The sequence below is a fragment of the Tachypleus tridentatus genome, chromosome 6, assembly GCF_004210375.1.
Source record: "Tachypleus tridentatus isolate NWPU-2018 chromosome 6, ASM421037v1, whole genome shotgun sequence".
NCBI classification, from domain to species: domain Eukaryota; kingdom Metazoa; phylum Arthropoda; class Merostomata; order Xiphosura; family Limulidae; genus Tachypleus; species Tachypleus tridentatus.
Genome location: NC_134830.1, coordinates 99,247,967 through 99,259,982, shown reverse-complemented (window position 1 = coordinate 99,259,982; position 12,016 = coordinate 99,247,967). Strand labels below are relative to the sequence as shown.

Sequence of the window (12,016 nt, the reverse complement as noted above, 5' to 3'; positions counted from 1 at the left end):
ACTTAAGGAATTCTTCAACATTACTTTTCATGGAAATGTCCAGAAGTAATAAAATACTTCTGACAACACATGGCTAGCACAGGAGTATGATTGCCACACTTCAAAGTTTCGATATGTACAAAATATGTTCAACAAATGTAAGTGCAAAAACAAAAAAATGAAAATTTTGGTGAACAATCTAAAAGGAAAAGAAATGGTTGGTATGACCCCTAATTTAGAATTTTTAAACTGATAAAATCTTAAAAACAAAATGAGCTGTGCACCTATGAAATCTAATTCTTGTGTTGGCACTACCCTTTAACAATTAGTTGATAAAAGATACACGATATAGAAACTGATCAGCAGTATATAATAATTTTTCTGTAATTCAACAATAAAAAAACCCTTATAATCAAAATACTTTTTACCTTTATAAGACCACTCGGTGTGGATTTCTGTACGTAGTGAGGAGTTCTCCTAGCGAAGGTTCTGTTATTTCAGTTTACCTCCTCTGGGATCTAAACAACCATCCACGTGTTTGGTGTGCATGGTGACCCTTGAAGGGTGGCCTCCACAGGGTTAGTCAGCTGGTCCCTTTGGGCTCGGGTCAACCAACTACCAGTGTTGGATGTTGTGAATAGGTGTTGTAGACATTATATCTGATGCTGGTATTTGGGTATAGTGCTCACGAAACCTTGGCTTTGCTGCAGTGTCCTTGTTTGGCATTGGTGTCCCCTCACAGGACTCCATAGTGGGTGGGGTCAATGGGCACCGAATTATTATTTTTCTTTATTATGAATCCTCCAAATACAAACTTAAATAAAAAAGTGAAAAAAACCAGTTCCAAGATAAATGATCATGTCTTCAAGATTCTGAGCAGTAATCTTCCACATCTGTTACACCTGTACCTCATTTTCTTATACTATATTCTCTTTCAGATAAACCTTTAGGGCAGATGTCTCCATTTTACATTCTGAAGGGACTAGCAGGACTTTCTGGGTCTCCAAAGTCAATAAAGAAGCTTCACTTTGGTGACATATTGGTAGAAACATCCACATCTCAACACAATGAACACCTCTTGCATTCAGAGGCGATTGGGGATACACCTATTGAAGTAACGTTTCATACCACTTTGAACTCGTCACAAGGAGTTATTGTTGAAATGGATTTGAAGAATATCCCTGAGTCGGAGATTCTCACTGGTTTTTCTATTTAAGGAGTTTCTGCAGTGAGGCATATCTCCACTTGCAAAGATGGAATTATGATGCCGACCAATGTCTCTCATTCTGGCATTTACATCACGGTATCTACCTGCCACCACCAAGGTATGTTATCTCACTTGCAAGGTATGGCCACACATTCCAAACCCTTTCAGACGTTTCCAGTGTCAACAGTTTGGTCACTCAAAGATGCCATGTCATTCCTTGACATGTGCTTGTTGCAGTGGCAAGGACCACAGCGCCTGTGAGTGTGAAATGGACCCTCATTGCATCAATTGCAATGGTTTTCACTCATCCTACCTTCATTCTTGCCCTAAAGGGTTGAAAGAAAAAGAGGTGTAGTGTTTGAAGAGAATTCAAAACATTACTTACCCTGAGGCTCAATGGTTGCTGTACACCACCTCATATTGGACACATGCTGCTGCCCTTCATTCTACTACTACAGTGGGAGTGCAGATGGATGTCTCTGTGCCTCCAAAAGAATTGTTCTCAAACTAAATGAAAACATTTTGACCTTCATAGTTAAAAAAGTTGATGAATCAACTTCAACACCCATCTCTGTCCTTAACATACATTTCACCAAACCCTAAGATCCACTTCCTCAGGGGTATGTTTTGAGTGTCACACTTTTCAGTATAAAGCTTACTGCCATCACTGAGCTATTCCCTCTTTCTGTTGCAAAGGGGCTCAATGTTGATGACTTTCACATCTCATGTAAGTCATCAAACGTGTGAGGTATATATCTTGTATCAATGTTCTTGGACATTGAAAATGCTCATGATACAACATGGAGGTATGGCATTTTGAGAGACCATACATATATATATGGGCTATGTGGCCATTTGCCCATTTTTATTAAAAATTTTTTAATGGACAGGCAATTCCAAGATTGTGTGGATTTGACACTTTCTTTTCTACAGGAACTTGGTGTCCCTCAGGGCTGTGTTTTGAGTGTCACACTTTTTAGTATAAAGATTAATGCCATCACTGAACAACTCCCTCTTACTGTTGCAAACAGGCTCCAAGTTGACGACATTCACATCTCATCAGTTGTGGAACATGAGGTATATTAAGCAGCAGCTACAGACTGTCCTCAATCATATACTGAAGTGGACCACAGCAAACAGCTTTAACTTCTCACTCTCTCTCTAAAATCGTTTGCATGCAATTTTGCCACCAATGAGGTATTCACCGTGATCCTAAATTCCGTATTGGTGAAGATGTGTTGCCTGTGGTCCCTGAGACGAAGTTCTTGGAGCTTATCTTTGACCATAAGCTGACCTTTATACCACACATCAAGCAGCTACGGGTCAAATGTACAAGAGCACTGAACATCCTCTGTGTCCTCTCTTCCACCACTTGGGAGCGGATCGATGTTCTGTGCTAAAGATATATCGTGGTTTTATTTGATCAAAACTAGACTGGATCACTGGTCTATAGCTCTGCCAAGACCACGGTCTAAAGGTGCTGGACCCTGTTCATCATCAAGGACTTCAGCTCTACACTGAAGCTTACTGCACTTCCCCAGTTCAGAGCTTATACACAGAGTCTCATGGCCCTTCTTTGCAGCTCTGCTGTTTGCAACTCTCTTTGCTATATGCTTCAAAACTTCATTCCTTATCAAAGCATCTCACCTTGGATTCTTCTGTGGGCCTTACTTTTTCAGAACAGACTATCTGCCATTGTTCCTTTTGGCCTTTGTATCCAGGTGCAGTTGGATGAATTGGGTATATTTTACTGTCTTTTCTTGTCTGCTCTGGCGCTATCACTGCTGTGCCTGTTCCATACATGGACTATGGTCCTGTATTCAAGGTTTGTCTCTGTGCCACTTGGTATTCAACTTGGTGTGAGCAACATGAAAACAAGCTTTTCCAAATAAAACTCATTATTGGGCTATGGCCATTTTGATTCTGTAAGAATCGGAAAGAGAAGATTGTTCCAACTAGACTACTCATTAGTTACAGTTTTTTAACTCATTGTTTTCTTTTATCTGGGACTGATGCACCCTTGTGTGGTCTGTGTGACTCTCAGGTCACAGTAAGCCGCATTTTACTGTTTTGCTGTCATTACGACTCTCAATAACGGCACCATTTTAAACATGTTCTGTCCCAGCGTTTATGCATAATGTTAGTGTTAGTTGCGATGGTGACACTGTCCATCTTAGAAATGTGTTTAGTTTTTTAAAAGCCATCAATTTTGTTAATAATATTTAAGATTTTTAATTTATACATTAGACCTTTTTTAATGTGATTCCCTTTTAGGAATCAAAAGTACATCTTGTTTGATTTGAAATTAGAAAATGGCCATAACGTCAAATAATTCGAAACGCGGACTGGAAAGGCCAACTTCAGGTGACTAATGCTGCTGTTTGAACTACCCATTAGTCATCCTGGCGAGTTATGATTAAAATTTTGCTACAAGTCTTTTAAAACTTTTATTACTTTCTGAAAATAGCCATAACATCAAATAATTAAACCAGAACTGGAAAGGCTATCTTCAGGTGACTAATGGTGGTTTTTGAACTTCCCTGTTAGTCTTTTTGGCGAGTTATGATAATTACAATTTTGCTATAGAGGATCCTTTACAATTTGTATTACTGCAGTTTTTCCCTTACTGCTGTCAACTAGATGTAAAAATTGGATTTAATGCCATTTATATTTTTAATTAAAAAAAATTACTTTGTTTTGTTTTCCCTGAATTTCCTTTTATGAATTTTAATAATTTTACTTTAATTTTAACTTTTTACAGGATATTTGGGCAAATAGCCTAGTTGCTTTGCACCTTTATAAGAAACAGTACCTTTTAATAATAATAATCATACAGTTGAAATTCTCTCCCCCCTCTTCCAAATGTAATTTATTGAGATTGCCTAAAATGTTTTTGTTGTTTCATTATTCATAAGAGGGTAGCATGGGATATCAGGGGAAAAATTTCAGTAGTTGTAAAATAAGAACATCTGTAAAGGTTAGGATTTGCTGAAAACACTTTACCAACTTAGAAATTCAGTTGGTAGTTAAGGGTTAAATGGTGAAATAGTTACAGCCAAAATATATTTTAAATACAAGGTCTGAAAAATTCTCTCTCAACACTTCTGAACATTCCCATCCAAAAGGTTTCATATGGAATGTTAACTTTACTAATACATTGCCAGGCCATACATTAGTAACAGCCCCTGCAAGTTAGCATGGTTACCATTTATATTGTTAGTTTTCCACTATCACATGATCTTTTTTCAAAACAGAGACCAAAGTTCAAGAGTGCAAGTGTAGTTTCCTAAACAAATAACTGATGTCATATTATTTACTTTACAAGTTCTGGAATTTGTCTTGACCATAGTGATATATACACACATTTTATACCTTCATTGGACTTGAACTTTTGATACAAACATAGGATTTGAATCTACTTAGGGTTCAAAGGTTAATAAAAATTAGTGGCTAAAAATGTATTTATCTTGTTTGTTTACTAGTTTGAATGAATCCACTTTTTTTTATACTAATGTGTATGATAAATAGTGTAAGAGATAGCACGTTATATTTTACATTAATTTTAATCTGTGATGAAATATTGAATGCAGGGTAGCTGAAAGTATGAAAAAGATCTGTATTCATAAGTTCCAAAAAGTATAATACTAATGTGTATAAACTTATGATGTCACACTTTAATATTTCTAGTATTTTTTTGACAACAGATGGTACAGCGTAAGCTTGTTACTGATATACTTCAAGAAGAATTAGGACGACTAAAGCAACAGGCAGAACAACTACATCATCTGACATTTTGTCTCAGATAATTAGAATATATGTTTTATAGAAGATTCAAAATTACTAAATGTAGATAAATGAAAAGTTAAATTATACATTGATCATATTCATTATTAGGTATGAATTTAACACTGGTACACTTCTCCAAGCTCTACCAAAATAAGCAAACTTTGATAGCATTTTTATACACTAGATGGATAAATTACTTTCTAATTGTGTAATACAGTTTATACAGTGAAGGTTATGAACAAGATTGTATAAGTGTATTGTTTAAAGCATGGGTCGTTATAAAATTTTGTTACTCATTTTTGTAGATTTATTTGAGTGAATTTTTCTTTTAGTGACAATTATATATGTTTTTGCATTAGAAACTTTGTACAGAAAAATAATATTTCCCAAACATCTGTTGAAGAGTAATGAATTTGAAAAGGTTTTTAATTTCTGCTTTTGAAATATCTGGTCAATCACAGTTTTATTTTATAAATAACTTAAGTACATAAGTACTCTGTAGTTAAAGCTTCAGTTAACAGGTCCACACTGTTCAGAATTGAATGTCATCTGATATTTTCAGCTTCAGAGCACACTAAAGATCATACTTTCATTAAAATAATTTTCTTTTATCGTTCAATGTGTTTTTCTTATAGACAATTATGTTAAACAATTGAGGTTTAATGGAAGAGCCCATAATCTAAAAATGTAGATTTTGTTCCTGAACAGTAAATGTATTGTTCCTGTTAATCTAGCTTTGAATTATTGTATAAAATGTACATATCAGACATTACTTGGTTTTGAACAAAGAAAAAGTATTACACTGAGAAATATGTAGCTAAAGTTATATTTGTTAATTAGTTGATTACCTTTCTCGTATACTTTAATAAACTGTTTCTAAACTCTAAAACAAGGCTCTCTTTGTAATACTGAAGGTTGTAAATGGCATCTTTATTTTATGTTTGATAATCTAAATAATGTTGATGTGTTACTTTTGAATTTAGTTCCTTAAATTAGGGGCAGTTCCAAAAATAACTGAGGGAAGGGAAGTTTAACATGTGAGGAGTGGAGCCCAGGTCAAGGTTTTGGGTTTGCTTTCATAGCAGTTTCTCTAAAGTCACTGTTATGCCGAACTGAGCATCAGGTATAAATATATACAGTACTAATGTATCTGAACCTGTATATTTGTGAGTGGTTTATGAAAAAGAGTTTTAATCAACACATGCTAAGTTATGCCACACAAGAAATATAACAGAAAAACAGCATGAAAAGATAGAAAATTGGTTATATTCACATATTAAATCAAAATTAAAGGAAGTGTCTGACACATTTCTTGGACCTAAAACTTTATAAGCTTTTTCAATTCATCATTTTTGTTACAACAACTGTTTTTGCACAAACAACAACAAAAAATAAAAACAAAACAAGGTCTATAGAACAATCAAACTTGCAAATAAGCTTTGTGGTGTAATTATTTTATTTCAGTTATTTTCCATAGAAATGACTGCTTGTGCAACTTTTACCTCTGGTTTTAGAAGGCTTTTATCTTTAGGAAGGGCATCACCATATTTGTCAAAAACAAAAATTTCATGACTATACAGGAAATTACTGTAAGTGGTAAGTCATTTGTTTTATCACTGAAATATCCTCCTAATTAGTACGTGAAATAATCAGTTACAGAGAGATGCATCTTGATCATTAAACAACATTTTGGTTCTCTGCTTGGTTCTTCATTTTTGTCTGTGGTGTCTATGTAAAGACCCCCTGATAGCTCTCTTATCTTACCTTTTCTCTTGTTAGTTGGAAGTTTTAAAGAAATGGTACAGTCATTATACAAGTCTGTAACTTTTGACCACAATTTGTTTGATTAGGTTTCCAATCTTTTGTGATAAAATACTAACTGTATGGCAATAACAAGATCCAGTTCCAGATTCTACAATAGATCACTGAGCATTGTGTTGATACTCAGAAGAGTCAAATGGAAAGTAGCAACAGACTTTAATGTTAACATTTGTATTAGAAATCCCTCAGTGTCTGTAGAGTTGTTACTGCCCCCTTATGCATTTTTTTTCTGCTGCTTTGTTGTACATTGAAATTTTCCTTAACTGTAGGACAATCCTATACATGTTTGTGTTTTGCAAAGTCACAAATATTTCATGTGCTGAAGGCTTGCTAATAAATAGAAGTGCTTAGACAAATTTTAAAACATCTTTAGCTATTTTGACATTCTTCTCTATATTAACTTGAGCAAGATTTAGTCTATGTACCTAGCAATGAATGTAAAGTGCATGAAGATGAACCCAGGCCAGCTTCATCTGTACCACACTATACTTACCTGACATGAAAGAAGCCAGATTATAGAACTGTGCTAAAAGAGTTATTTTGTCCAGTCCAAATCTGTGAAAGTTACTGTTAATAAGCCAATAAAAAGAACCTGCAGTGAGAACTTTAACATGCTTAATAAATAAATAAATTAGGAAATAAATTTATCTTTTGACATATAGTTGTTCATCTGCAAAGATGCACATGTAGAAATTATTTTTGTTTTTTTAACTAGTCTCTAGTTTCATGAGCCACAACAGCAAAAAAACTCAGCTGTTTAGCAACTTCTTCAGTCAGTACAGATGCTTGTAGGTTCAGTAAGATCATTCTGTATTTCTTTACTTGTATATTTTTCATTTCCAAGAATCACATTTGGTTAAAAGTTCAAACAGTTAAAAAAACATTCCTTTATTTGAAAAATCATGCACTTCCTTGTGCCCTCTCTGTGCCACATCCTGGCTGGACAAATATGTAACAGCATCTAGAATTTTGGCAAGGTGCTTGCTGGTGTGCAACAGGTAGTTTTGTTTGCAATTGATCCATGTTTTGAACTACATTTAAAGCTCTCCCAGTGTGAGGTAGCAGCTTTATGAACATCTCTTTTTACATGGGCATTTAGAATTTTTCCATTTTCTGAATCCACTAACTAGAAAAAGAAATGGTTTTATAGAACCATTTTTTAGAGTACAATGGTGGCACTAGGAACAAAATGCAGTGTCCACTTTAATGCTGTACTCTACCTATAGAAACTGGCTCATCCATTGTTGCTACTAGGTCAGGATCTGGAGGACCAATACTGACTGAGCTGCATGCTAAAATATTCTGTATTGGAATGTCCTCTTCACCTGCTATTGCTAACACCAGCTCCTCATTACTGCTTTCCTCTTCTAAAATCACAGTCATTTACTTACTGCCTTCATCCTATCTCTTTTACAGACAGAAACTGTCCAAAGTTCTTTGCTTCTGTATTTTCAATTAAGATGTAATAAATGTCTTGCATCACTGGTCTAAAAATTAACTAAGTGTATAAACAACTTTGCGTGATTTCCCTAAGTATGCTTGTGTAGTTAGAAATGACTATCTGCTTCTGCTCTAACACTACATTAAAGTGTTTTTACTTAAGTTCAGTGTATTTTACACATTTACAAATCTGATTTGTTATATGCTTAAACAAATAGAAATAACATGTTATGGAGAGAAAAAAATACATTCAGAAAAAACAACAAACAATAAATATTAATTTAATTCTCTTTCTTTAAAGGTGGTGCTGCATTTGAGTATCTGCATTTTAGAATACTTATTTACATTACAATCAAGATATCAAGCAGTGGAATGCAGTTTTATCAGAAACCATAATACTAAAATGTTGCTGTGCCCCAAAATGTTAATTATATAAAAAACACATTGCATAATAATAATTATCAGACCCTTTGCTCATTAGAAATGTACAATATATTATACTTAACCCTTAAGGTAGATATTTACACAATATATTACAACAAGTTCCATGATGACATGTCAGTCATCCATAGAGAAAGACATACAGTTTTCACATTCTGGAGTTATACATCAAAAAACAAATCAACATACAAAAACAACAGAATATGAAGTTGATAAAATTAAACTAATAAGTAAGTGGACTTGTATGAATTCTTACCCTTAGGTTTGGTCTGTTAGCTACTTTTAAATCTGGAACCATTATTCCATGCTTCATCTGTCTTGCACACTTAACATAAATGACATTGATTGTTGGTTGGTTACAGTTGTAATGTTAGAACGTTTAAAACTGATTTGATGAAAACCAAAAAAACTGAAATCTCTTGCTGCTACCCTGTGAATATTATGCTGTGTACACTGATCATACATGTTAGTAATTATACAATTGTAAATTGAGTTGTAACAGTTATCATTCAATGGTGATGATGCTTTTAATTTTTATTTATTTATTGAAAGTGAGGAGCTTCAGTCACCCTTAGCCTCGTGGTAGAGCTGTCTCCAAGTGTGTTCTATAATTTGTTTTGGAAGGGATAAACACAATTTTATGTTTAAGATTATTACTTCATTCCACACATCATTAAAATGAAAATGCAGGTGATATACTTGATGAGCTTTATTATTTTTTATTAAAACATAAAAAAATACTATTTTTTATGGAAAACATCAAATGTGTAAATAATACATTATTAAATTAATAAATTAGAATAATCGACATTTATAATTTCTTCATCATCTTAGCATTTGTTTTAATTACTTGGGGTCAGCTTTACTAGACCTTGCCCTCTTCTCATTTCTATTCTGTATCAGAGTTACATTCGCATCTCATGTTCTTACACTGTATTCATCCACCTTTTCCTTGTCATCCTTTTCCCTTCCAAAGTCATATTTGTAACTCTTCTATCAACATACATCTCTTCTTTTCACATTATCAAGATATCTAAGTCAAATTTTTCCATAACTGATATTGCATTCATCCTCTCCCTAAGTTTCTTTCTTTGACACCCCTATCATTTTCTTCAACATCCACCTCTCTTTCTTAAGCTGTCCGTATGTAGTAAAAACTGGGTTTTAATACCTGTGTTGGGCACAGAACATGTAGCCCAGTGTGTAATTTTTTGTTAAACTGCAAACAAATTCTTTTGTAAAACTCCATAATCAGCCTCACACTATATATGACTGATCTTCCCTTTCAGCTGTCACACACCACTCTACTTCATCCGTATTTTGTTTATTCTTTCCTTAACCTATTTACTCACTCCTCCACCTGCTTGCACAGTTTATCTAAGATATTTAAATGCCTATACTTTAAATTTACACCATATATAAGCACTATTTCATCCTATTTTACATCCTCTCCATTGAATTTTGCTACTATGTACTCTGTCTGTCCTACTTATTTTTAAGTATCTTCCTCTATACATTGTCTCTATTTCTCCACTTCCTTTTGTATTTCACTTTCGTTCTCTCCAGAAAGTGCAGCTTCATCTTTAAATAACATACACCATGGTACTTGTTTTTATATATTTTCGTAGATACTGTGTCCAGTACCATTATGAAAAGGAAAGTGCTCTTTAATGGACTCCCATTTATACTGGAAATTTGGGTATTCTGCTAAACTTCTTAGAAACGTTTTCATTCCATCATACATATCTTTGATCAGTTTTTCATACAGTTCCAGTATATTATTTTTTTCTTAAGCACCCCTACATCAGCTCTCTTGGAACTCTGTCTTAGGCTTTTGCTAGATCAATGAATGGCATTTACAAATGTTTCCTCTTTTCCTAAACTTTTTTATTAACCCTCTCATTGTGAATATGGCATTTGTTGTTGACCTGTCAGATATAATTGCAAACTTGTTTTCCTTTTTGTATCTCCTCTCTCAAAATTTTCATTGTATGACACAGGAACTTTATGCTTCTATACTTTCTCTAGTCTTTCCCATTGACCTTCCTTTTGAATAGTAGTACAAGAATGCTCTCCTTCTAGTATTGGGCAAATTCTCTTCTGTCATTATAAAACTGAAATGTCTGCACAGCATCTGGGTCCATAACTTTCCTAACTTCTTAAATACTTCAATAGAGATGTATTGCCTGGGCCAATAGCATTCCTATTGTTCATTTTCACCAACTTTCTCTCTACTTCTTCCATTCCCTCCACTGGATACTTAAAGATACACAGCAGTTTTGTAAACTCAACATCTTTAAGAAGAGCCTTATACCAGCATCCTCCCAATATTTATTTTAATTTAATAATTGCACTACTAATTATATGAAATAAGGATGAAATAAAAAAATTGAAAAGTATTTACAATATGTAGTTATCACTATTTTATTTAAATTGAGGTCACTGTGTTTAAACACACTGAAAAAAAAATTGTATGTTATATGAGGTTTACATACCACTAATTAACTTTCTGATTTCCTCCTGATGGGATTAAGCTTATTTATATGACCTTACCTGGCAATGCATAGAATTAAAGGCTTCTACACTTTCAGCAAGTACAGTAAAATATACTGTATTTCAGTTAGCTTTTGAATTTAGACTTTTCATTTTATTATTATAGGCTTTGATTTTTAACAGTGAAAGCAATTAGATAATGTAGTAAGTAATAGTAATTAAAATTAATCGTAATAAAGTGCAATAATAATAATAAAATGCTTAAAAAAATTGAGTTCTGTCTAAATTTAAATCACTTGCCTATTACTGCTAATTTGGTTTCTTCAGATATGGAGAAGTTTATGATAGGTGTATTTGTTTCATTTTACTGTTTTAAAAGGCAGTAACAGTGTAGACATTTAGAAAAATAAATAACCACCACCATATTCTTTAAAAATTAGCACATTCACAATTTGTATTGTTGGTTATTATTGTTAGTACAGTATATTACAAATGTGTATCTAATTTGTAATGCTAATCTTTGTATCTTTATATACTACAATGGAAGACATTTATATAATTTGTTTTAGTAGTTATTGAATTAAAATACAAAAGCTTGCCAATTTGTTAATTATTTTATCAATCTAAATGACTAAGTGAACCTGGTATACTTTTGAAATAGTAACTTGATTGGCTAATCTCATTCTAATATAGAAAATGTATGAATCTTAATTTTTAAATACTATATATGTGTATAAGGTGGGGACAATCAATTAGGAACATATGTAGGAGGGTTTAAAACAGATTTAAAAAGTATATAATGTAAATTTCCATTGTATTACAGTAATATTTTACTGTAAAATATCTTAT

The 12,016-nt window shown here is 33.3% G+C and overlaps 1 protein-coding gene across 5 annotated transcripts in view; it reads left to right on the top strand.

Annotated features, from left to right (window-relative positions):
• The window catches only part of Taz (tafazzin, phospholipid-lysophospholipid transacylase), a 44,175-nt gene extending 38,314 nt beyond the window's left edge, over positions 1–5,861 (top strand). For 4 of the 5 annotated variants that reach the window (XM_076506539.1, XM_076506537.1, XM_076506535.1 and 1 more), the window contains one exon: positions 4,891–5,861. In XM_076506539.1, the coding sequence (XP_076362654.1) occupies positions 4,891–4,992 (102 nt within the window). In that variant the 3' untranslated portion in view covers positions 4,993–5,861. Of the gene's footprint in view, positions 1–4,873 lie in introns of all 5 variants that reach the window. The other variant, XM_076506536.1, reaches the window with a different exon arrangement.
• The last annotated feature ends 6,155 nt before the right edge of the window (positions 5,862–12,016 follow it).